General features: G+C 59.3%; 1 protein-coding gene and 1 pseudogene across 2 annotated transcripts; one reads left to right on the top strand and one right to left on the bottom strand.

Annotated features, from left to right (window-relative positions):
• Positions 1–1,112: 1,112 nt before the first annotated feature.
• KIF19 (kinesin family member 19) lies at positions 1,113–25,201 on the top strand. Of its 2 annotated transcripts, XM_039859323.1 has the most exons (20): positions 1,113–1,275; positions 2,725–2,805; positions 12,090–12,200; positions 12,795–12,882; positions 13,154–13,290; positions 14,283–14,408; positions 14,775–14,969; positions 16,405–16,551; positions 18,469–18,591; positions 19,686–19,851; positions 20,486–20,660; positions 20,799–20,997; positions 21,572–21,842; positions 21,932–22,053; positions 22,490–22,623; positions 22,841–22,946; positions 23,085–23,181; positions 23,715–24,112; positions 24,302–24,461; positions 24,683–25,201. In XM_039859323.1, exons 1-20 carry the CDS (start codon positions 1,237–1,239, stop codon positions 24,811–24,813), a joined length of 3,006 nt encoding a protein of 1,001 aa, XP_039715257.1. In that variant the 5' UTR covers positions 1,113–1,236; the 3' UTR covers positions 24,814–25,201. The 2 variants fall into 2 exon arrangements, with proteins under 2 accessions (XP_039715257.1, XP_039715258.1); XM_039859324.1 differs by lacking the exons at positions 24,302–24,461; positions 24,683–25,201 and having other exon boundaries at positions 23,635–23,843.
• On the bottom strand, positions 9,581–9,699 carry LOC120600523 (uncharacterized; annotated as a pseudogene).
• Positions 25,202–25,582: the final 381 nt, after the last annotated feature.

Genomic DNA, 25,582 nt, shown 5'->3' with positions numbered 1-25,582 from the left:
AGCCAGTCCCTGGGCGCAGGCTGCATCACGCTCTGCCTCTGGATGTGTGCCAGGCCGTCTGAGACAGCCCCTGGGGAGGCCCTCCCTTCCCTGTGATGTGAACCCCACTGGCTCCCCTTGCCCAGTCTTTGCAGGGGGCAGGGGACCACCTTGCTCAGCGGCAGTGGGGGCAGGAGAAGACAAAAAACATGGGCCATCGGAAGAAGCAGGAGCTCCACCATCACCCAGGAAACCAAGGCCCAGAGCGGGCAGGAAATACCGGCTCCAGGTAGTTTGGCAAGTTGGATGCAGAGCTGGGACTAGAATCCTGTTTTCCAAGGGCCCCCTGAGGCCAGGCATCTTTCCACTGTGCTCCCTGCGTGTTCAGTGGCTGTTATTCTCACCAGCAGTGGAGGCTGCGGCGTTCAACCGACACTTTCTTGCACAGTATCGTGGCTCCTCCAGCCGGCAGGGAGCCAGGAGGGCGCGCAGACCCAACCATCTTGACCTAGCTTCTGGGTTTACCCATAGAGCCCGTTTGCCAGTGGGGTACACTGAGGCGGGCTCTTCAGTGCTCTGTTAAGTGCTCTCCTGCACCACTCAGGTAGGCGGCCTGGGCAAAGAGACAACTCTTTACCCGCTCTGTCACTGGACACGGAGAACAGACACGGCAGAGACACCACCCACAGCCACGATGCACGCAGCGCCCATGGAAACACGAGGCAGCCGCCCTGGAGACGCCGAGCGACAGACGGACTGACCCACCGGCAGGAAGGGAGGCAGGGTGCAAACGTGCGAGGCCAGAGGGGCGGGGAGCGCCTCTGTCCAGGGAGCGGCTTGGCCGCAGGGCGCCCCCTGCAGGACAGTGGAGGCGGGGTCCGGGCCGCGAGCCGCGGGGCGCGGGGAGGCTCCAAACCGACGCGGCGGCGCCGGGCGGACGCAGGGCTGCGCCGAGGGCGGGAGTGCGCACAGGAGGGCACAGGGGAGCGACGCGGGCTCGGACGCCTGCCCGGCGGAGGCGGCCAACTCTCGGCCTCAGCGCGGGAAGGGCGGGGGCGCAGGAGGCGGGAGGTGCCGTCGGGGCCCTCCCTTTGCCCCGCCTCCCGGTCAGCGCCCTTGGCCGCGGGCGCTTTGTTGGTTTCGGGTTGTCAGGCAGCAGCAGCCGCAGGCGAGACTGCGGGGGACCCGGCGGCGGCGGTGGGGGTGCGGCTCGGCCATGCCCGCTGTCGCGGCCTGAGCCCCTCCATCCCCTCCAGCATGAAGGACAGTGGGGACTCCAAGGACCAGCAACTCATGGTGAGACCCCATCACCCTCCTCCTCGACCCCATCCGTGGCCCAGACTCCCAGCTGGCCTTAACAGAGCGGTCCTGTCCCCTCAGCCCCCACTAAAAGGACAGGCGAGATGAGGGCATGGGACTGTCCTGAGCAACTTTCCTGCAGTCTGGAATGTCAGGAGGAAGGCATCATGGCCATCCTTCCCAGGCCTGAAAAGTTAGGCCAGCTTCAACCCTTCCCCCCTTTACACCTTCCCACTGGGGGACCCCATCCCCAAAGCCTGTGCAGATGGGTCTCTGGGAGCAAGACTGCTCCCTGATCCAAGAACGTTAAGTTAAGGGCAGGGCAAGCTTGACCTACCTGCCCAGGGGAGAAACACGTGGGAGTTTCCTGGTGAACCACGGGGACCCCGATCAGGTGGGTCAGGAGTTTAAGGGGACTGGACATCATAAGGAGGCAGACAAGAGCCCTCAGGTGCCAGGAGAGCTGGCATGGGGTAGGGGGTGGCTGGTTATTGGCTTGCAGCACAGATGCTGTGTGAGTCAGGACTAAATATTTCAGAGAAGTTCTGGAAGCAACTAAGATGCCCCCCAGCCCTAGAGTTTGCTGCAGATGAAAAGGTGTGGGCGGGGACAGGGTGGGGACCAGGGTAGAGACTGAAGACAGAGTCCTGATTATCAGTGGTGCCAGTCAGAGTGATGAGCGAGAAGGCCACCGTCCCCTCTCTGATTTCTGAGGTCTGGGACTGGGCCTTTGTCAGCAGCAGGTGGGAGGTGATGTAACTGGAGGATAGTGGTGACCCCAGACACCCCACCTCTAGGGCGAGCTCGCTGCTCCAAAGACAAGCGGGCCCCAGGCTCTGGAACAACGTCCCTGGCTGTTTGGAATGTGTCTCTTTGAAAATGACTTGCCTTGGCAAGCAGAGGGAAGACCCACTGTCTCTCGGTGGCTGGAGAATAGAGAGGGAGGGGCCCCATGGCCGGTCCTCAGGTAGGACTGTGGTCCCAGGCTGCTAGGATGAGGAGGGGGTGCTCCCGGGGCTCCCAGTTCCATCTCGCCATGCTCAGTGCCTGTACCTTGGGTTGCAGTGCACCATTCACAGATGCACAGACAGTGCCCAGGGCTCCAAGTTCAAAGCCCAGCGGAGCTGCAGGTGCTTAATTTGGGCGTGTGACTGATGCAGCCCGGAGGAGCAGACAGCTCTCTCCCCCGGGGCACTCCCTGAGCCACAGGCTCCTGGGGAAGTTCGGAAACTCAGACGTGGCCCACATTCTGTGGACCTACTGCCCTTGACCCAGGCAGTGGCTGTAAACCACTGAGTTTTCCTTAAGGTGATAGAGGCCTAGGATGGTTGGACAGAGGACTCGTGGGTCTTGCCCAGGGCGAATCCTGCGGTCCTCTCAGCCTTCTCTCTGTGGCCCTGCACAGCCCTCTCCATCTCACCTCAGGGGTCTGGCCTTCCCTCCCAGGTGGCGCTCCGGGTCCGGCCCATCAGCGTGGCAGAACTGGAGGAAGGAGCCACCCTCATCGCCCATAAAGTGGACGAGCAGGTATGCGAGGCCGTGACCGGGAGCTGCAGGCAGGGTCGAGGTCTGTTCACACCTGGTAAAAGCAGGCACCTGCTCACCTGGTAGGGACAGGAAGGGCCTCTGTGACTTGCAACACCATCCTTCCTCTACCCATCAAACTCTAGGCTGACACTGAATCGGTGACATCTTCAAGGAAACCAGGGTTCTTCTTCCAGGAAGCCTGTCTAGATCAATCTAAAGAGATCTGAAAACTCCCCTGGCCTGATCTTGACCCCCTGGTTCCTGATCCCCTCAGTCCAGCCCTAAGAATGTCACACACCTTCTACGTGCCCGTGACATGACGTTCCCAGAGGACACATATTTATGTGCTCTGGAGCTAAAGCCCTCCACCAGAGCATTCATGTTTTGGACAATTCCTGGGATGTCTGTTTGCTGTCTTAATCATGTCACCATGATGAGGTGGGCAGGGCAAGTCCCACCTCTGTTTACACAGGAGACAATAAATATTAAGTACCCACAACACGCTGGGGACGCTGCTAGGAGCCAGGAAACTATGACGAACGGAAAAGACCCTGTCCTCCCTTTGTTACCTTAGCATCCGGTGCAGGGAGACCAGACATGAATCACAAACAGGTGTGTGTTTGCAGGCAGCAAGGCCTGCAGAGAAGTGTGTAGTGCTGTGAAAGTAGGTAGGGGGGCACTTGACCTAGTCCCGCAGGTCGGGGAGGGCCCCCTGAAGAAACGATGCTGGAGCTTCACTAGGAGGGAGGAAGAAGGGAGAAATAGGAGTGTGTGTGAGGCAGGGGATCTGAACCGGAGGGGCTTGCTCGTGCAAAGGCCCCGTGACGCGAAGGGATCGTGATGCATTTGGGGAACTGAGGAGAAACTAATGTGGCCCAAGCGGGAGAGAGAAGGGGCGAGGGGTATGAAATGAAACCGGAGATGTGGGCAGGGGCCGGACCACAAGCTCCGTGGACCACGGCCGACCGGGATGTTTGCCTGGGGAGGCAGCTGAGGACTCAGGTGCCGGGGTGGGGATGGGGCAGCAGAGACAGGTTTATTGCCCAGGTAGGAGCATTACGGTGGCACAGCCTGTGGGAAGGCCGAGAATGACCACTTGCTTCGTCCATTGGCTGCTGTCACTCGCTTCACCTGAGTGCCGGTGTCCGTCAAGGCAGCGGGATGTGCAGGTGGGGCAGAGAAGTCAGGACGGCAGCATGCCAGGCAGAGAAAGGCACGTGTGGTCACCTGCTGAGCCTGGGCCTGGCAGGCTGGACTCAGGAAGCCCAAAGGCCATGGGAAGCACGCCGGAGGTGGACGGCACAGTCTGCCATGCCTGCCTGGCCCTGAGCTCCTGAGGGGCAGGCGCCCACTCCGTTCTCTCCCTTCAGCCCAAATGGTGGAGCAGTGGGCACAGCAGAGCCAGGTGGTACCAGCCTCCTGATGGCTCTTCCTCTGGTCCCTCTTGTAAAGAGTAGCCTTCCTCAAAGACCTCGGGAAAAGCAGGGCATGACTGAGAAGATCCCGTCTCAGCAGGAGCGGGAGGATGCTCGGAAGGTCGCGTAGGGTGGGTTCTGTCTCTTGCCAGCTGTGCAGCCTCGTGCGGGCTGCTTCCAGGACTGTCGCCTCCTCTGTAAGTGTGGGCAGCAATCCTGTTGCTGCCTCCAGAGGGTCTCTGTGCACAGTGCTGCCGCAGTGGATGGCACGCAGTAGGAGTCTAACGAGTGTCAGTTACCATCGCCTATCGGTGACTGAAAGTCCCCAGGGCTGCCGGATTAGCTGATGAGAGGGGCCAGCCATGAAGAGCCAGAGAACGCAGGAAGAGAAACCTCCTTCCAGGCCAGGCCACTCTCTGTTTGTCCAACTTGTCCCCAAGGATATCAGGTCCTCGGGATTGGGACAATGATGGCTCTCTCTCTCAGCTGCTCCTGGCTCCCGGCTGAAATGGGGGCTGATAGGTATGAACTGATGCTGATGGAAACACTCTGGCCCGAGGACAGCCCATTGTGCGCCCACACGCTGCGAACACTGGCTCCTTTCTGTCCCTGCCAGTGGAGAGGGAGCATCTGGCCTGCCTGAGTCGAGCTGCGCCTCCGAGAAGGATCCGGGCGGGCAGTCCCGACAGGGCTGCTCCTTTGTCAGCTTTGGGAGCAGGGAGGGTCTTCTGGGCAGCGTGGGCTCAGGGCTGTCGGCACAGACTCCAGGCCCTGCAGGGAGAGAGAGAGGCTTCTGGCCTCCAGCGCCTCCTTTCCCCACTGGGTTCAGAGGTGTGCTTGCCTGGCCTGCCGGCGGGGAGAAGCCACTGCAGATGGCAGGCCGGGAGCCTCCGAAAAACCAGCCGGCCCCCAGTTGCTCCATCCCTCTGACCAGTAAGGCCTGGCGAGCAGCAGGTGAAGATACAGCGGTCCGAGAAGCAAAATGGACCACTGACTTCCCTCGCCTCCCATGCTGACCAGTCCTCAGCCCCTCTCCAGTGACCCCCACAGCTTGTCTGTGGCCCCGGTCCTGGGGGGTGCTCAGGGTGCAGGCTTGGTCAGCCTTCCTGAGGGGCAGCTAGCCACTCATAACTCTGTTCCTTCCTCCACCTGAGGCCTGGAGCCCCAGGGGCTGGTGGGATGAGTTTGGGAGTGTCCCCAGGACAATCTGGCCATGGAGTCTCTTCCCAGCAAAGGGCCAGCTGGGCCCAAGCAGCCCACACAGCGTCCTGCCTCCTCGAAGGAATGTGGAATTACTCATCTGCTTTCCACCACTCCCTGGGTTGTGGCCATCATGGCGTGTGTGCCCCTTCCCCACAGAGGGGCTCCCCAGCCCAACTTCCTCTGACCGGTGCTTCTTGGCTCTGCTGCTTGCCCCCTAGCTCCCCTCCACGGTGGGTTCCTTTGCCCCTGCTGGTGCCATCTCAGGCCCGGGGGTGGGGAGCCGCTGAGCGGAGCAGCCTGAGGTCACCATTGAGGGCCCAGCCCCTTGGTGGTCAGCAGGAGGCAGGTGCTGCCACAACCTGCCAGTTGCTGGGTCCCCAATGGGGATATGTGGATCGAGGACTCTTTTGCCCAGTGGCCCGGACCACCGTAATGGGTCCTAGGGACAGCCAGGCATTATTCTCCTGGGGACACGTGAGATCGTAGAAACCAGGCTGCGCAGAGGTGGACACTGCCACAGGCAAAGTATCCTCTGGGGACAAGAGGCCAGTGTGGCTGGATTCTGGGGAAGCTGGTTAGTGTCTGGACTTGTAAAAGAGACAGTTCAGGTGCCGGGGCAGGCCCGTGGTCCTAGGGCCCCGGTTCAATTCAGGACAGGAATCGTAATGCCTTCTTTAAAGGTCCGTGTGGGCTACTGCACGCACAGTGCTAACCCCAGTGCCTGGCACACAGTCCCTTGAGTCTGTCTCGAGGGCCAAAATATGAGATGGTTTTGGGCCCCAGAGTAAGTGAAACCGGACCCGCTTCCTGCCTTGCTGCTGCTGCCTGCAGCAGAGCTCTCAGGCCGGGGTTCCCCAAATGGTCACCTCCACATGTCATTGTTCCTGGAAGAGTGTGGCGGGGGCTTGGTCTCCTAGTAGAATCTGGGATGAGACCAGGCCCTGACACCAGATGCCTCTGGGATGCCACCGATGACCACAAAGTGGGGGAGGGGGACTGCCTGAGGTTTGGCGGGGCCCAAGAGTTCCAGGGTGGAAGCAGAAGCCCCAGAAGAAACAGCTGCCTTCTCCCTCCCTCTCTCTCCCCCCACCCCCCACAAAGCCCACAGCCCGCTGACCCTCCCAGTTTTCCAGACTGTTTATCTACAGGATTTCAGTCACCTGACAATGTGTATAATCCCGTAATTAGCCTTTATCTGCTCAAAGCAGCCTGTCACCCCTTCTGCTCCTGGGGCCTGGGTCTCCATTTCCTCATCAGGAGACAGGATGTTAACCCGCTCCACCCAGCCCGCAAGCTGCTGAGCGGATTATAGGCGCTTCTGTGCAGGGAGCTGGGGCCCCACAAATGAGAGGCTATCGTGAAAGATAAATAAAGTATAAGGTAACAGATGCTGAGTGTCAGAACAGGGAGTGCTGTGGGGGGCGGCCAGCCTTTAGCCCACTTGCCTATCTGGGGGAGGGGCTCTCTACACACCCACCATCTGGATGCTTCTTTACCTCTCACCCCTTAGCCATCACCCCACCCATCTCCCCAGTCCCCAGGCAACCCTCATCTACTTTCCATCTCGATTGATTCGATTGATTCACTTCTCGACATTCATATAAATGGAATTGCACCGTGTGTGGTCTTTGTGACTGGCTTCCTTCACTGGGTATAATGTTTTCAAGGTTTATCTACATTGTAGCTCGTGTTAGTGCTGCGTTCCTTTCTGTGGCTGAATAATATTCCACACTGTGAATACGCCACATTTTGCCTATCCATTGATCAGTTGATGGGTATTTGGGTTTCCCACTTTGTAGCTACTGTGACAAATGCTGCTAAGATCAGGGAGTCTTACACTTAGTGTCTGGATGGCTACGGGGCAAGAGTGTAGGTTAAAAAGGCAGCTTCCGGCGAATCTGGGCGGTGCCTGGGAATCTGCATTTCACAAGCTCCCTGGGGAACTCTGACAAAGGCTGGTGAGAGACACAGCCCTAGACTACGCTGTAGGTCACACCTCCCCTCGTCCTGGGCCTCGGGGCCCATAGAGTCCTGTAGGCATGTGGGGACCTGCCAGGACAGCAGTCAGGTAGGGCTCTGTCCCAAGCAGCCAGCAGGGTCTTGGTGGCTTTACAACCTCGGCAGGCTTTTCTGTGGTCTTTGCTATTACGGGGCCCAGGGACACCCCTCCTGGATCGAAGGCGTCTTTCTTGAGCTCTCACACAATGGCACATTTACAACTAGAAATTGACCAGCAATGAAATTCTCTTTCTTAAAGAAAAAACAAACAAACAGAACAACAACAACAACAAAAAGCATTCCGGAGTGACATCCGCCTGGAATCAGGCTTTTGTTTTGCTGTGTCTTGTATAAAGGGGCGATGGGCCTGGCGCCCTCGGCTGGTCTCCCAGGCTGGGGCTCCCCAGATTCCGATTCTCTGCTGGGGCTTCCTGAGTAGGCTGGGGATGTTGTGTGATTTCTTTCCTTAAGGCGACTGCAGCCCTGTCGGTCCTCCCCAGCTCCCATCCTGGAAGAACTTGAGGCACAGAGAGGTGATGCAGCTTCCTCAAGGTCACACAGCAGTGTCGAGCCTGAACCCCATTGGTGGCTCCTCCTCCCTCGGGGGTCTTTGCTGCCAGTCTTGGAGGCTTCAGGAGGAAGAGTCTAGGTCAGAGGTTCTCGATTTTGCTCCTCGGGGGACATTTGGCAGTGTCACCACTGGGAGGAGGTTGTCCTACTGGCATCTGGTGGGTAGAAGCTACTAAACATCCTACAGTGCACAAGATGCCTGATAACAGTGATCCAGCCCTGCGTATCAATAGTACCAAGACTGAGAAACCCTGGCCTAGGCTTGGCCATTTGGAGACCCAAAAGAAGCCGGTTCAAACTGCAAAGTTGCTCAAAGCACCGGCAGCCTGGGGGGATGCACCAGGAAGGACTCCTGACATGCTTCGTTCTAGGCATTTCTCACCTAGGAGATGCTGGGGACTGGCCTGGTCCTTAATGAGGACACAGGTCACAGTTCACAGGTTAGACACCCTCCCGCTGGCCTGAGGCCTCCTACTTCCCTAGCGGACCTTGGGTTTCCAGGGCTCAAAGTCTGGGACTATGGAAAGGTCAACATCTGCTCTGAATTAAGAGAAAGTCTGGGAGCGAAGGCAGCAGGGGTGGGGCCTCTGCGGAGGTAGGAGGCCTGGGACCGCGGGACCAGCCCCCTACCCCGGCGAAGCTGCCTGCCTTCCCCACCCCTGGCCCTGCCGCCCACCCTCTCGCCAGCATTGGGAGACCCCTGTGTGCCCTCTATGAGCAATGTCCCCATTGAAACTTCCCAGAGAGAGATGCCCAGAGTGCCGTGGGCATGAAAATTGTGAAGGAGAAAGCCAGTGCCCAGCCCACCATCTTGGGGCTGAGGAAGGGGCCAGCCTAGGGCCCACCTACCCGGGGTTGGGCAACCCACACCCACTTTCCTGTAGCGGGCGAGCCTGCCTGGGTGGCGCATCCATCCTTGAGGCTGCTGTCACAAGGTGCCACAGATGAGCGACTTGAACAACAGAAATCTACCCTTCCATGGCTCTGGCTTCTGAGGCTGTGACGGGGAGTGTGTTCCAGGACCCCTTCCTTGGCTTGCAGATGGCCATCTTCTCCCTGCGTGTCTTCACGCAGTGTCCCCTCCATGCCTGCCTGTGTCCAAATTTCCCATTATGAGGACATCAGTCACGCTGGATTGGGACTCGCCCTGCTCCTGTATGACCATACCCCAACTTAACTGAGTACTTCTGTAACGACCCTATTTCCTGATTCAATCACATTCTGACGTAGTGGAGGTGAGGGTTTCCACAACTGGATGGGAGGGAGGACACGTTGCAGCCCAAACAGACGGGCGTTTGCCCAGCCGGGCCGTGCTGGCCCACACGGTCACTGGAGAGGCAGAGGCAGGTGGCCTGGCGGTTAGGAGCCTGCATCTGGAACCAGGCGACTCTGAGTCAGAGCGGCTCTGTGCGAGGCAGACAGCCCCGGGTGCATCATCATCTGAAACCTCATTTTTTTTTTTAAACGTTTTTAAAATTTATTTATTTATTTGTTTGTTTGTTTTTTAGGTGAGGCAACCCTTGGTTGACCTCACGGATTGCAAGGACCTTGTCAGCTTACAATCCCCTTTTTTTTTTTTAAATTTTTTACGCCTACCGCACCTGGTCTTCCTAGGTGGTCTCCCATCCATGTACTAACCAGGCCCGACCCTGCTTAGCTTCTGAGATCAGATGGGATCGGGCTGGTTCAGGGTGGCATGGCCATAGACCCGAATCCTCCTCTTAACCCAGCAATGACAGGAGTGGTCAGAGAAAGCCAGAAAATGTGTGCGAAGCCTGGCACACTCAAAGCTCCCCCAGAGGCAGGGCAGCTTTATTCAGCAAACATTCCGTGGGCATATTCTGGGTGCCAGCCAGGGTGACATTTAGGGGGAGTCTTGAGGGTGTACAGCAGCCTCCCAGAATGGAGGCCAGCATGAGCTCCCAGAGGGGCCCAGGCGTCTCGCCTCTGTGGCTGTGCTGGGTCTGTGCTCTGGAGATTCCTGGCTGCGAAGACAGGAGAGAAATTTTCCCAGCTCTCTCCCCAGCTCTGCCTCGCTCGCAAGAATCCCTGGTGGTTCTGAGCTGAGACCTGCCGCCTGTGGCCTCTCACCCCACATCTCTCAGCCAATCCTGCTCATCCTTGAAGACTCAGCACAGGTGCCACCTCTTCCAGGAAGCCTTCCCTAGCCTCTCCTCTCTGCTCCATTGCCTCCTGTAGCCCGGCACTTGTTATTAAAATGATCTGCTCCCTGCTCAGCGGTGAGGGCCAGAGGCAGGAAAGCACACCTCACTCTGTCTCCCCAGGGACTCGCTTAACGCCTGATCCATAGAAGGTGCCCAGCAAACATGTTCGCCTGACCCGACTCCCTGTATGGCTCCGTGACAGCCCGGAGCACCCCTGCCCAGCGCCCTGTGGCTCGTCTCCAGTTCACCTGGCTGAGGGCACAGGGCCCCCATTGTGTGCCAGAGTGGACAGGGAAGGGGGTGATGCTCTGGAGGGAGGGACACGGGCTGGGACCCAGACAGATGGAGACCAGACAAAGCCTTGTTTTAAGAGGAGATCATGGCCGCCATGCCGATGATGCGTTGATTCTGGAGCCTGGGTATCAAAGGAACAAAATGCCAGGGGCCATGAGCTTGGCAGTGCCAGGAGGTCGTTTGAAGGTGAACAGTGGGTGATGGGCATCAGTGCATGCGGCTCCCTCTCCCCTGTGCCAAAGGCCCCCAGGGGGTGACCCTAAGGCCCTGCCTGTGTCCACGCTGGCACCTGATCGGTGAAAACCAGTGTGGCTGGTCAGGTTCTCGTTGCATCCCACTGGGACCCACGCCGGGGACTTGCTGGTGGGTTTATCTTCAGTTGGGTCTGAAACTCGATCAGGCCTCTTGCTGCTGGCTTTAAGGCCTGAGACAGGAACTGGCTCCTGGAAGAGGCTTATAGGGCAGTGGAGCTGAAGCCCAGAGGAGGTGGCTGGGGACAGACAGGCACCCCGAGTAACAGTGCAGGCCCAGATGACCTGTGCTCAGCATACTGTGACCTCCCAGCCTTTAGCAAGCTGTGGAGGGCCTAAGCCAATGACCTCATTCCTTCCCTGCACAGATCCCCAGCCCAGCCTGTCTGGAGCTGCCCCCTCCAACTGGCTTACCTGGAATCCCATCTGACTGGATGAGACTTCTGGGTGACGCTGCAGATATCGGGCCTCCTGGGGAGCTGCCTTCCCCTTCCCTCCTCCCCGCTCCATGGAGGATTCCAGAAGAGGGCCGTGCTGGGTCTTAGGCCAGTTTAGATGCATGAGCCCCGGTGTGTAAGGAGGGGGTGACATCAGGGCACCCACAGAATGCCGCAGTCCCAAGGCTGCGGCCCTCCCAGGCCTGGGCCTCCTGCTTCCTCGCTCCCGCCACCCAGCCACCAGTGGCTCTTTGCCCCGTGCCTGGGCCTACCCGCTGGCTGAGGCGGGGTGAGGCAGGGCAGGGAGGGCAGGGTCCCGGGTGCCTCACGGCTGCAGTGCGGTGGTAGAGAGTCTGCAGCCTTTGAGCCCAGATCCCGGTTTGACTCCTGTCCCCCCAGTTGCTAGTGTGCGAGCTTGGGCACGTCGCTGCTTGAGGCCCTGATCTTCTCATCTGTAGAGTGGGAATAACAGCGGGCCTCATCGCCTGGCCTGGGCGGGGAGTGAAGGAGTCAGTGTCCGTGAAGTGCTCAACATAGGTCCAGACGCAAAATAAATGCTTGATAAACGCGAGCCATCGTTACTGCTGCTCCTCCTTTGGGGGGCACATGGGGCGTGGTCTTGCATAAAGGAAGGGGACTGAATCTGGTGGCCTGGGGTCCCATGCGCTCTCAGCTCCTTTGGGGCACTGCCAGTTCTCAGAGAGGCCTCTCTTTTAGGCATCCAGGGCCAAGCGCCCAGACCAGAGCCTGGGAGCTGCTGGGGGCAGGGCCGGGCCCAGGGCTCAGGGGTCTGGGACTCCCGGGCTCCGGGACCTCTAGCAGGACCTGGCCCTGGACCCCTGGCTTCTGGCCCCTCCCATCGCTGGCCTGCGTCCTGAGAGAGGAGGGGTGAGGTCAGTGTGGGCTTGGGGTTCCTGGGTGACTACTGGCCTGCCTTGGGGACCTTTGCAGATGGTGGTTCTCATGGACCCAATGGAGGACCCTGATGACATCCTGCGGGCTCACCGCTCCCGGGAGAAGTCCTACCTATTTGATGTGGCCTTTGACTTCACTGCCACCCAGGTGAGGGGGGACCTGGGTGTGGGAACACCTGGGCCTGGGGATAACCTTTGCCCCACTCAGAAGGAAGCCCTCAGGGGACCTGGCTTCCACCCTACCGTGTCCCCATGAGCTCAAGTGTGCACGTGCCTGCATGGTGTACACACAGTCTCTTGCACAGACACACTCGGGTCAACGTGCACACGCCGCCCGACGCAGGTACCCACACAGCACACCCCACAGTTGGCCCCCATGGTGACTGGAGGAGGGCACTTGAGGAAGAAAGAGTCTCGGGGAAGCTGACACCCTCCCAGGTCCCTCATCTTGCCCATCTGCGGGATGCTCCCAGGAGCAGGTGTAATGCGTCCGCAGGGCTCGGGGACCGGGAGCCAGCTGCGGGAGTAGGTATCTCAGGTGTCCCGAGCTCTCTTGCAGGCTGGCGTCCCCCCGTGGAGTGAAAGCAGAGACGTCCATCCCCCACTCTCCGCCCCCACTTCTCTGGGGCTGAGGGCTCTGGGAGCAGAAACCGCTCCCGCTGGGGGCCAGGATATGCCAGTGGGCATGCGTGCTCTGCCCTGGCCATGTCCCAGGCCCGTAATGGTCTCTTCTTCCGTGCAGGAGATGGTGTATCAGGCCACCACCAAGAGCCTCATCAAAGGCGTGATATCAGGCTACAATGCCACTGTCTTTGCCTATGGCCCCACAGGTGAGGAGGTGCCCAGATAATGGGAGAGGACTGCACGCCTCTCGCCCCCTCGCCCTGCATCAGAGAGCTAGTCTGGCCCCAGCTTGGGCAGGAATCAAGGATATGGCTGATCCAGACCCCAGCCTAGGGCCCTGAGGCTCCATCCACAGCCAAAGACACCATCCTCCCAGCTCCCCACTTTCCTGCCATCTGGGGGGTCCAGCCTCGAGGATGCACCTAGGTGTGCACGCTATCGGCCCCCGCTGCTCACCCGCCCCCTGCCCTGCCCCAGGCTGCGGGAAAACCTACACCATGCTGGGCACAGACCGCGAGCCCGGCATCTACGTTCGGACTCTCGACGACCTCTTCCGTGCCATCGAGGAGACCAGCAGTGACATGGAATATGAGGTGTCCATGTCCTACCTGGAGGTGAGCGCTCCCCGCACACCGGCTTGGACAAGGGGCCCATAGGACAGGGCTGGCCCACCTCTCCGGGGCCAGGTCGCTGGGCGGTTTCTTGGAGTGCTCATCACAGCTGCCGTTCCCCACACGCTGGTGTCCCACTTACAGAAATCTGAGGCTCAGAGACGTTAGGCAACTAAGCCAATGTCACACAGTAAGTCAGGAGCAAGGATTTAAACTCAGGACCCCGTGGCTTTAAAGCCACGCCCTGCCCATTGTCCCAAACTCCAAAATAGCCTTGTCACCGGGCACAGGCTTAGCTTCCCTTCCACATGGCTCACTGCCTTGCCATCCTCACGGGTCTCTTCCTTAAAGCCGACCCTGCCAGGCTACCTCTAGGGGCTCCATGTATGGGGCGGGGTGGGGCAGGAGAACTGTACATACATGGACCGGCTCGAGCCTGCTGGCCTTTGCTACCTAGCCACAGCCCCCGGTGCCCACCTGTGGGAGTACAACCACCAGGCAGCGAAGGGCTGGCGGAGGCAGGGGCATGCAGAAGCCAGAAGAAGCGGGAGAGCTAGTGGGCTGGACTCCATCTGGCTCTTGGCCTCTTCTGCCCCCTCCAGGAGCTGATAATCCTCCTGGGTGACAGATCAGGAAGGGCAGCGAGGCATCACTGCCAGCAGCTGCTTCCCCGGCATACTGCTAACTCCTCCACTTGGTATGGGGGAGGGGGAGAAATGGCATAAGGTTACCTAGCAACAAGCAGGGCTGGCCATCAGTCAGGTCCCCATCCTCTGCCCAGTGTCCAGCCTGCCTGCAAAGGGGTCCCACTTGGTTTTGATGCCACGTATCCTTGGCTCTGGCAGCCTGACGGTCTCCTGCGGATGCTGAAGCGCCCATCCCCACCTACGAACTGCTGTCCCCTTCTCACTCGGGAGGGATGGGGAACCTGGCCCTTGCCTGGACCGCCTGTCTTCAGTCTCCCTTTTGTACCTGTCACCCACCTGTCCCATCAGATCTACAATGAGATGATCCGGGACCTGCTGAACCCCGCCCTGGGGTACCTGGAGCTGAGGGAGGACGCCAAAGGGGTGATCCAGGTGGCTGGAATCACTGAGGTCTCCACCATCAATGCCAAAGAGGCAAGTCTTGTGCGGCCAGTCGGGGCCACAGAGGGGGACGCTGACCCCTGAGGGGGAAGGAGGGGACAGAGAACTGTAGCCAGGGAGCAGCTGCCCACTCAGCTCGGGCTGGGGCAGACACGAAGGATACCGTATGACAGCAAGCAGGGGACTCTCGCCCCGGTGTCCATGCCCCCCAGCTGTGCAGACCCCAAAGGACAGACCCGGAAACCGGCCTCCCTGTTTACACAGGGACACTGCCTCCCCCAGGCCCCTCCACACAGGGGCCAGCCAGCCCACCCCGGCCTGGGCCACTTGTCAACCTGCAAGAGCTTCCCCACTGGTCCCCAGAAGTGGCTCCCCTCCCTCCCCTCTGCCCCTCCCCAGATAATGCAGCTGCTGGTGAAGGGGAACCGGCAGAGGACCCAGGAGCCCACCGCAGCCAACCGGACGTCCTCCCGCTCCCACGCGGTGCTCCAGGTGGCCGTGCGCCAGCGCAGCCGGGTCAAGAGCATCCTGCAGGAGGTGCGGCAGGGCCGCCTGTTCATGATTGACCTGGCGGGCTCCGAGCGCGCCTCCCAGGTGAGGCGGGCGCCCCGGGGGGCTCGGGGAGAGGCCGCGGGGTAGGGGCAGGGATGCTGGCCCTGACAGGTGAGGTCAGCGCCCCCAGGACTGGGGAGAACAGGGTTTTGGGAGGGGGAGGTCAAGGATGCTAGCTTCCCGGCTCCCTGGGGGAGAGGTGAGGGGTGTAGGGTAAAAGGCCATCCGGGGAGGGTGAGGATGAGAGGGGCCCTCAGGGCCAGGGACGGAGGGATGTGGCAGAGGAGCAGGAGGGGAGGGCGGGTGCGGCATCCTGGGGAAGCACCCCGGGGGGCCTTTCGTGGAAAGGGGCGTGGGAGGGTGGGGGTTTATCCAGGGAAGGAAACTGGCTGCAGAGGAGTGGGGAGCGGGCGAGAGAATGAATGGGCCCAGATGAGGAGCTCAAATATCCCCTGAGTGAGAGGTCCTGGGAGCCTGGGACAGGGCCCCGCCAGCCACATCAAGGAGAGAGGAAAGTCTGTCACCCATTGCTCGGCATTCGTTCCCCGCCACTAACCCTGCACGCCCGGCTCTTTGGCCTTGGGCTAACAGTACCACCCAGCAGGTGTAGGCCCAGCATCCCTTCCTGTGGGCAAGCGGAGGTTTCATGGTCACCTGACCCACGAGGCTGGGTGATGTCACTGTTAGTACTGGCCAATGCAAGGAACAGGACAAAGGCCAGGGAGAATTAACAGGCTTTCGTGTTTGAACCTGTGGGGTCGGAGAAACACGCCTCTGTCTTCCGGTCAGGCCTGAGGGCTTCCTGGAGGGCATCGGGGGAGCAGCAGTGGGGAGAGAGTGTGCCCTGCGGCCCCTGGAGCAAGCGTGTCCCAGCTTTGAAAGCCTGGGCAGATGCGCCTCCTGTGATTAGCTGTGGGCAGAGCCTCCTCGGCCTTGACATTGCTCTGCAGGCCCAAGGAAAGGGGAAGAGCCCGCCCTCCAACACACACGCGCCTCACACACACACACACACACACACACACACACACACAGGTACACACCCTCTTTCGCACACATGCTGTCGCACTGACTACACACATACACACACATTTCCTCCTGCCTCCCTGAAGCCTGGGACGCCCTCTAGAGCCACTTGCCTGTGGTCCCGCTGGCACACTCCCAGCTGCCCGCGAAGCCACCACCTTCTGCCGCCTCGTTCTGTGCTGCGCCCTGCTGGGAGCCAGCGTGGGGGAGACAGAAGCAGGCTCTGCTCAGAAGGCTTCATTCAGTCCACCACTTTCAAAGGCCTTCTCACTCTCCTCCTTTCTGGAATGCTTGGGAGGAGGGAAGAGCCGGGCCCTAGGTCGTCTCTACGTCTCTGCATTTCAGACCCCTGAGGGAGAGAGAGGGGTTTATAACCCAGGATACAAAAGACGTTGGTGGTGACACCGGTCCCCTGCCCCATAAGGCCACAGTCATGCCCCCTTCTTGCCCCCAGACACAGAACCGTGGGCAGCGCATGAAAGAGGGGGCCCACATCAACCGCTCCCTGCTGGCGCTGGGCAACTGCATCAACGCACTAAGCGACAAGACCAGCAACAAGTACATCAACTATCGCGACAGCAAGCTCACCCGGCTCTTAAAGGTACCAGCGGGAACCGGCCCAGGCTCTGGGCACCGAAGGGAGGGCTGCCAGACTTAGCCAATAACGCAGGACGCCCACCCACATTCGAATTTTGGATAAACAAAATTTGTTTGAGTATAAGTATGTCCCAATGTGTATTAAATATTTCTTTAATAAAAATAAATATTTTTATTAAAAATAAAATAAATACTTTTATTAAAAATAACTATTTTTATTAAAATAATAAATATTTTTATTAAAATAAATATTTTTATTAAAAATAAATATTTTTATTAAAAATATTTTATTTAATATTTTATTAAATAAAAATCCCCATTCATTGTTTATCTGAAACTCATATATAACTAGGTGTCCTATGATTTATCTGGCGACCCTCGCCAAAGAATGGGCAGCAGGGAGGGAAAGGAGCTGCATCGGGTACCCCCCCAGGGCTATAGGTCTGAGGGAACCAAGAGCCGACTGGATTTGGGGGTTCAATCAACCTCGTGGCTCACCATCTGCTGTTTGGGGAAGTGGTTCTGGCTGAGCTGTGTTCAGCGCTTCACCCCACTGGCTCTCTTCATGCTGTCGGCAACTCTGTGAGTTAGGGGGATTAGTACTCCCATTTGCAGATGGAGAACTGAGGCACAGTGAGGCAAAGTGGCCCTCCCAAGGTCTCTCAGAAGTGTGAGTGATGGAGATAAGATCTAGACACAGGTCCGTCTGGTGTAATGTCACAGCTGCAGTGCACCTAACGCCTGCCGTCGGCCTGTCATCGTCACTGCATCCAGAAGCTGGGAGGTAGGGACGGTTACACAATTACTGCCATTTTAAAAAACATGGAGGCCGAGGATTAGAGAAGGGAGGAGCTTGAGCGAGGTCGCTCAGCCGCATCACTCTCCAGGGCACGGTCGAGCTCAGGGCACGAGAAAGGGTGGCCACAGGCCAAATCAGACCGAGGTTCCTATCCTTCACTCCAGCCAAAACAACAGGGCCATCGGCAGTTGGCAAGGGGACCCTGGGGGCCAGAGGTGACGGGAGGAAGGAGGGAAGGGCCCAGGCGGATTCCCAGCCCCCCGTGGCTGCTGCCTTCCCTCGTCATCCCGTATGAAAGGAGGGACAGAAAAAGCCAGGACTCAGCCATTAAAAAAAATGAAATCCTACCATTGGCAACAACACGGGTGGACCTGGAGGTTCTCATGCTGAGTGAAATAAGTCAGACAGAGAAAGATGAATACCGTATGATTTCACTTATATGGGGAATCTAAGGAACAAAAAGAACAAACTAATCGAAAACAGACTCACAAATATAGTGGACGATTAGGGTGGACAGAGGGGAGGGGGGTTTGGGGGGCCGGGAGAATGGGGTGAAGGGTTAAAGAAGTACATTTATATATTTTATAAAACAGTCCCCCTAACTGCTCCTCTCTCTTCTGGTTTTCCACGTAGCCAATATATTAACGCTGACCGCATTCCCTGTGCCGTGCTCCCCGTCCCCATGCCCAACTATTAATTACGAATTTGTACTTCTTTAACCTTAGCCAGGGGAGGGAGGGAGCAGTTGGGAGGATCGTTTTATGAACTATATAGACGTCTAACCAATGTATACTTGAAACTAATTTAAATAAATATTTTTATTAAAAAAAAAGCCAGGAGATCCTGACCAGGATACTTGAAATTTTCAAATTTGAACTTTAGAGAAGAAACTGGATGTGGGAAGTGGTGTGGGAGAGGGGAGGGCGATCAGGACTCAGGGGTCCGTGTGTGTGTGTGTGTGTGTGTGTGTGTGTGTGTGTGTGTGTGAGAGAGAGAGAGAGAGAGAGAGAGACAGTGAGAAAGAGAGGATGCATACCACGAGGACATCGTGACCAGCCCGGCAGGCACAGGGTCGCGGGTGGCAGTCCCCCGCTGACCCTGGGCCCGCCCTGCCCCATCCAGGACTCCCTCGGGGGGAATAGCCGCACGGTGATGATTGCCCACATCAGCCCCGCGAGCAGCGCCTTTGAGGAGTCCCGGAACACCCTGACCTACGCCGGCCGGGCCAAGAACATCAAGACCAGGGTGAGGGCCTGCTCTGTCCCCCAAGGGTGCACCTTCCTGGGCCAGGATTCGGCCCCGGACTGACTCCAGACCCTGCCGCTCCTCCCCACTCTCTCTGGAACCAGCCACCACTGCACTGGCCTCATTCCCCAGTCAGACGTCACCCCCGTGCCCCCCTCCCTGCACCTGCAACACCTGCTTGCCTGCCAGGAAGCCCACGGCTCCCGAGGGTCCCCTTCTTTATGGTCTGTGCTCACCCAGGCTAGACATTTACATTTTCAAAGCACCTCATCATAATAGTGAGAAACGGGAGCCTTTAACGTGTCAGCGCATATGATCCTCAAACGAGGCAGGAGTTACCACCGTCCCCATTTTACAGTTTAGGAAGGAAGTTAAGTGACTTCCCAGCTGGGTGGTGATGGTGCTGACATTGTCCCCACTATCAGGAAATCTGTTCCGACCTGTGTGTGTGGAGGGGCAGGAATGGATAAAGATAAGATAGGAACATTGTCCCCACACCACAGTTTTCCAGCCACCATTCCAGGTGGCTTTATGTTCTATTCCAACCCTCAAGGGACTTAATGGGAGAGGAGACATGTCCTTGAACTAGTTGGCCGATAGTTCAGGATATTATTAATAGCAGGTAAATGACGCCAACGGTCAGGTCGGTGGGCTGGTGGGATCCCGTGGAACTCTCTGGGGACCGTGAGCGGGACCCCCGGAGGGTGGGGGGAGGACAGACCAGAACAGAAGGAGCAGGGAGGGTGGAGGTTCCAAAGGCAGGAAGGAGGTGGTGTCTGTGGCGGGGGCTGGGAGGGCGGCATGGTTCCTCGGGCAGAGCAGAATGTTCATGAAGGAACAGCGAGCAGAGAGCAAATACACGGAGACAGCGGGGGGCCTTCAGCAGCAGGCGAAGGTCGAGCAGGGGAAGCGGCGTTTTTGGAGCTTGGCTCTATCACAGGCCGTGGGGTTGGAAGCAAGAAGGTTGTTACTGGCATCCAGAAAGGCTGCGGGGGCCGGATGGGGGGACGAAGAGAAAGGGAAGACCCCGCAGGCAGGCTCTGGCGCCTGGGGTGACCGTACCTGCTCTGCCCGCACCCCCGTGCTCCCTATAGGTGAAGCAGAACCTGCTCAGTGTCTCCTACCACATCGCCCAGTATACCAGCATCATCGCCGACCTGCGGGGCGAGATCCAGCGGCTCAAGTGCAAGATCGACGAGCAGGGTGGGCGAGGCCAGGCCCGGGGACGGCTGGAGCGGGGTGACATTCGCCACATCCAAGGTGTGTGGGGGCGTCCGTTAGTGGGAACGCATCTCCCGCAGCCCTTGCAGGCCGTCTCAAATTGCTCTGGGGTCAGGCAGTGCTGGGTTCAAATCCAGACTCTGGCTGGGTAGCCTTGGCACAGTCACTCGACTGCTCTGAGCCTTCACCTTCATCTGTAAAATGGAATCACGATCTGAAGATGAGGTGGGATCACGTGAGTGAGAGACACATGAGCGTTTAGCTCTGTAGGACGTCACCCTCAGGGCTGCAGGCAGGGAGACCTAGCCCAGCATCACCCTAAGGCGTACATCCTCTTAGAGACTTGTGTATGTGCAGTGATGGTTTTCCAACAGGTGGCAGTAAAGTGTCTAAGGGGCTCCTTCTTATAGTTGACACCAAGGTGCTGTAAAGGCTAGCGGAAGCCCGGTTCATACAGAGGTAGCTGAGGATCCCCTTTGGGCCACAGCCTGAACACTCGATGTGGAAGTGGGGTGTGGAAGGAGGCAGTAATCTAGGAGGTCTTTCTAGAGGAGGTGGCTGGACAAAAAGTGGTTTGAAAGAAAGGGAGGGGAGGGCCCCAGGTGTGCCCAGATTTTCCTGGCCTGAAGCTTCCTTCTTCACTGAGCTCCCCCACACCCCATGTGATGGGCAGCCGAGGTCCAACAACACAGCGGGCGAGATGAGCAGGCCGACATGGGACACCTGCGGGAGCAGCTCGTCAGCGCCTTCCAGGAGCAGGTGGACGTGCGGAGACGCCTGCTGGAGCTGGAGAACCTCGCCATGGAGGTCCAGATCGACACCTCCCGCCACCTGCTCACCATCGCCGGGTAGGCGCCCCCCGGCCCAGCACCCTCCAGGTCCCACCCCTGGGCCTGGGACAGAGGGGCTGGGAACTGCAGGTGCCCACGGTGCCCCGTCTCCCATGGCCTGAAGCCCATGTCTCCCTGGGGGTGTGGCCGTGGCAGCTGGGAGCATGAGAAGTCCCGCAGGACGCTCAAATGGAGGGAGGAGCAGCAGAAAGAATCCTACACCAAGGACGACAGTGAGAAGGACTCGGACACCGGTGATGACCAGCCAGACATCCTTGAGCCACCAGAGGTGGCCTCAGCCCGGGAGAGCGTCGCTGCCCTGGTGGGCCAGCAGAAGAAGCTGCACAAGCAGAAGGTGCCCAGGGGTTGGGGACAGGGAGAGTGGGCTTGAGAGGCCAGAGCCAGAAGGGGCTGGGGACAGGGCGGGAGGCATGAGACCCGGGAGCTCCGGCCACAAATCCTGTGTGACCTTGCTAAGTGCCTTAGCAACCTCTTCACGCCTCAAGTTCCTCACCTGTAAACTGGGAGGAGGCCTCGTACAGCCCTAGCAGGGTCGCTGGGAAGATTAAATAAAGGCCTTCCACACACCAAGGACTCAAAACAGTGGTAGCCAACATTGCGATCGGGGTTTACCCGATAACAGATCTTTGCCTTCTGTTCTGGAGCGTACCCAAACCAGGGGGCTTCGGGGTTCCATGAGCCCTAAGGACATCAGATGGGCTGGGTTTGAGGGGTGAAGTATGGTCAGGGCCACAAGAAAGGGCCACGTAGGAGCAGCTCCGGGTCGCAAGGTCCAAGATACAGCTCCAAGGGTGGGTGTCGGAATGGAGCTTCAGCCCGCAGCTCAGAGTCGGGGACTGGAGGGGCACGGATAGGCTGGGTGGCCCCCCTTGCCCGCTGCCTGGCGCTGACCCCGCGCCGCCCCCAAGCTGGCGCTGGAGCAGCGCTGCCGCGAGCTGCGCGCACGGGGCCGACGCCTGGAGGAGACGCTGCCCCGGCGCATTGGCTCCGAGGAGCAGCGCGAGGTGCTGAGCCTGCTGTGCCGCGTGCACGAGCTGGAGGTGGAGAACACCGAGATGCAGTCGCACGCGCTGCTCCGCGACGGCGCGCTCCGCCACCGCCGCGAGGCCGTGCGCCGCCTGGAGCAGCACCGCAGCCTCTGCGAGGAGCTCATCCAGGGCCAGCGGCAGATCATCGACGGTAGGCCCTGTGCCTCGGAGCCACCCGCAGGCCCCACTGAGCCACGGAGGGTCCGAGGGCACGCCTGAGCCCTGCTCCTCCCCCAGCAGACTACAACCTGGCTGTCCCCCAACACCTGGAGGAGCTCTACGAAGTGTTCCTGCGGGAGCTGGAGGAGGGCAATCTGGAGCGGGCCACCATCATGGACCGGGTGGCCTCTAGGGCCTTGCAGGTGGGCGCCTGGGCATGTTCTGAGGGAGGGGCTGATGCCCAAGGCAGTACCTGGCAGTGGGACCAGGCTGGCTGGTACCCCAGAGAGTTAATTCCCTTTGCTTCTTACCCCTATTCAAAGCCTGGCCAAACCCAAGTAAAGTCCCTGTCCCAGAGCGTTCTTCTCTGGCACTTCTCTGGCACCCAGGGTCTGAGGGTCAGGGCTGGCTATCCGGGACAGCACAGATGGCCCCAGATACCTTCCCAGGAGACCAGGGTATCTGGTGGTGCCACTAGGGGTGCTTAGCAGCCACAGCTTATCCCTTGGGCCCCAATGCCCTCTGGTGCTACCAGCCCACGTTCCAGCCCTGGTTTCCCTGTGTGCCTTTGCCACCCTGTACTGGTATCTGGTCCAGGACTAAGTCTTCTGACTGTCCACCCCTGGCCCACCTCCCCAGGAGAGCTCCTTGCCCAAAATTACCCCCGCAGTAGCCACACTGACCCCGGAGTCTGACCAGGAGAGCGTGAAGACGCTGAGCTCTGAAGCCCAACACCTGCAGAACAGCCTCCTCCCACCCCTCAGCACGGAAAGGTGAGACCGGGGACCACATCCCACCATCCTGCCTGCTTGAGCCGCCACAGGCCGTGGCATGTCCCAGGGCTGCCAAACTAGATCAGAGCCCCCTGGGGAAGATGGAGCAGGAACAAAAGGACCTCCCTTCATAAAAATAGTTCTCTCCTGGGTGAGGGTGGGACTTCCATGGGGCCAGCCTGGTCAACAAATGTCCGTCCTCCTCTGCCAATCTCAGTGAAGCCAAGCGCATGTTCAAGGCCAGTCCTCGGGCCTGGCAGGTGAAGAGCTCATCTGTGCCCACCCCACCTCCCATCCAGATCGGCAGCCTGGTGACCCAGGAGGTGAGCACTGAGCCCCGCCGGCCCCACGGGCTCTACTGCTTGCGGGCGGGGGGCGGGGGGCCGCTATCTCTGCTGAGTGGAGCGTCGGGTCTCTGCTGTGTTCAATGCCTTTCTCTTCCCAATCACTTCACCCCACAGGCGCCCACTCAGGACAGCCTGGTCAGCCTGAGCAGCCGAATCACCTCTTCCCCTGACAGCAGCGAGAATCTGTCAGAGGTCCCCTTGTCCCACAAAGGTGTGCCTCCCCTACCTGCCCTGTCATCCTGAGTCTGGCGTCATTTACACTGCTGAGATCACCCAGCTTAAAGCCTTTCTAGTCCCCTGCACTGCTGAACGTACCCATGCTTCGGGTGCTGCCCGTTTTATGAAGAGAGTCACCAGTGCCCAGAGAGGATTAACGTTCTGCTCAAGGACACACCGAGCTGGGGGCACAATCAGAAACTGGGATCATGGCCCCTTTCTACTCAGTAATAATTGTAATAGCAAATCTAGATCGAGTCCCCAGCCATAGACTAAGCCGTTACTGCAGCCGTCCTCACAATAGGCCTGTGGGCTTAGTTTCACAGTCACCAGTCCACAGATGACAGCAAGGCTCAGATTTGCCCCAGGTTTCTTAAATGGCAGGCAAGCGTGGGTGGCCGGTGTGAAACCCTGGCATTCTGGTTCCTATTCATTTCTGCCTCTGCAGGGAGGGGTGTTGGAGGTGCAGGAGGGAGAGGAATATGTGGCCTTGATCCCAGGCTGGGTGCTCCCTCTGTCCCGCTGCAGAGAGAAAAGAAATCCTGACGGGCACCAAGTGCATCTCCGTGAAGGCTGCCCGGAGGCGCACGAGGGCCCTGGGCACGGAGGGGCGCCACCTGCTGGCACCTGCGGCGGAGCGCAGCAGCCTGTCCCTGCATTCGCTGAGCGAGGCTGATGATTCGCGGGCATCAGGCCCGCTGGCCTGCAAGCGGCCGCCCAGCCCCACGCTGCAGCACGCTGCCAGTGAGGACAATCTTTCCAGCAGCACAGGAGAGGCCCCATCCCGGGTGGTCGGGCCTCGTGGCGACGGCGCTGGGCCCTGGCCGCGAGGCCAGAGGAAAAGCCTGGGCAAGAAACGGGAAGAGTCGCTGGAGGCAAAGAGGAGGAAGCGGAGGTCCCGGTCCTTCGAGGTCACGGGGCAAGGGGTGAGGCCAGGGGTAGGAGCAGGGTGTCTGGGCCCCTTCCTTGAGAGTGGGGGCCTGAGGACTGGATTCCTCCGGAGGCCCCGGGATACCTGCGCATCCTCCATGCTTCTGTCCCCCAGGCTGACGTAATAGCTGGGGCAGATCCCTGAGCAGCCCCCACCTCACTTCACTGTTCTTCAACCAACACAGCTCACCCGCCCCAAGACGCACCTCCTGGGGCCCCGACCCATGGAGAGCATCTCGGACCACAGGATGCCAGTGTGTGGGCACCCAGCCCCCGGTATCCGGCATCTGGGGAAGGTCACACTGCCTTTGGCCAAAGTCAAACTCCCTCCAAGCAGGAGCGCGGGTCAGTACCAGCAAGGGCGGGAATGGGGAAGGGAACCCTTAGCCCGCCCAGGGAGGAGGCATCCTCTGTGGCCGTCCTTTGCTGGAAATGGGGTTCTTGCAGAATATTCGTGGGGTTGGCATCTTGGGGTTGTGCCCCTAGGGAGTTCAAAGCCTCTGAGTGATCAGAGAGGGGTGGGGGAGGCATCCCTAACCCCCGCTCCTGGCCCTCCCCTGTTGCAGGCCCTGGGGACTCCTCCCCCCTTGCCGTTCCCTCCAACCCAGCTGGGGTTTCCCGACGCGCTATGCGTGGGCCCCGCCTGCCCCACGGGGCAAGCACCCACGGCAAAGATGGACGCTTCCGCCATAACTGAGGCGCCCGGCCTGGAACCCACCTTCCTGTCCCCAAGACTGAATGGGGTGTAGTAGGAAATGGGAGATGGAGGCTGGAAAGGTGGGGTGACCTGGGAGCAGGAGCTCAGAATCTCAGAAGGCCGAGGCTCCTGAGGCCTGGGAATTGTGAGGATGCCTGCCCACCCCTTCCATGTGCGCAGTACCACCAGGGAAGAGAGGTGAGCCTGGCAGGCACAGCCAGGATGACAGGGCTCCCTGGCCTCCCAGCCCGGGACAGAACCCTGTTGCCAAAACCTTGCACAGACCTGTGGCCAGACTCAGCCCCCGAAATGGGGATGGCGCTGGAGGGAGTTGTAGTGCGACAGGCTCCTGGGCTCACACCTGGGGCGAGAGTGGTGGGGCAGGGGCCAACTGGCACCTCACATACTGTGGGTGGGGTGGGGAGGGAATCTGGTTTGTTACTTGGCAATGTTCTCCCCCGCCTCCTTTTTAACAGTAAAATCCCATTTGGATCTTTGACAGTTGTGTTAAAAACTAGACCTTGTCTGGAACATCGTGGCCCTGACTGATTAAGATTCCACCCAACTCCCTTGCCCCTCCCTCCGCCCACACTCCGACTCTCACTGTCTGGTTGCATAGCACCAGCCTACAAACCCCTGGGGGAAAAGGGTCTTGCTCCAGACCTGAGGCCCCGCCCCCAAAAGGGCGGGGCTAGCAGGGCCCGTTCATGCCAAGTCACACCTGGCCCAGGGCCCCTCCTAGGGAAGGGAGGTTGAAGGCTCAGAGTGG

The sequence above is a fragment of the Pteropus medius genome, unplaced genomic scaffold (assembly GCF_902729225.1).
Source record: "Pteropus medius unplaced genomic scaffold, Ma_sr-lr_union100, whole genome shotgun sequence".
Taxonomy (NCBI): Eukaryota; Metazoa; Chordata; class Mammalia; order Chiroptera; family Pteropodidae; genus Pteropus; species Pteropus medius.
Note: the sequence above shows the minus strand (reverse complement) of the source record. Positions and strands in the feature narration are given on the sequence as shown.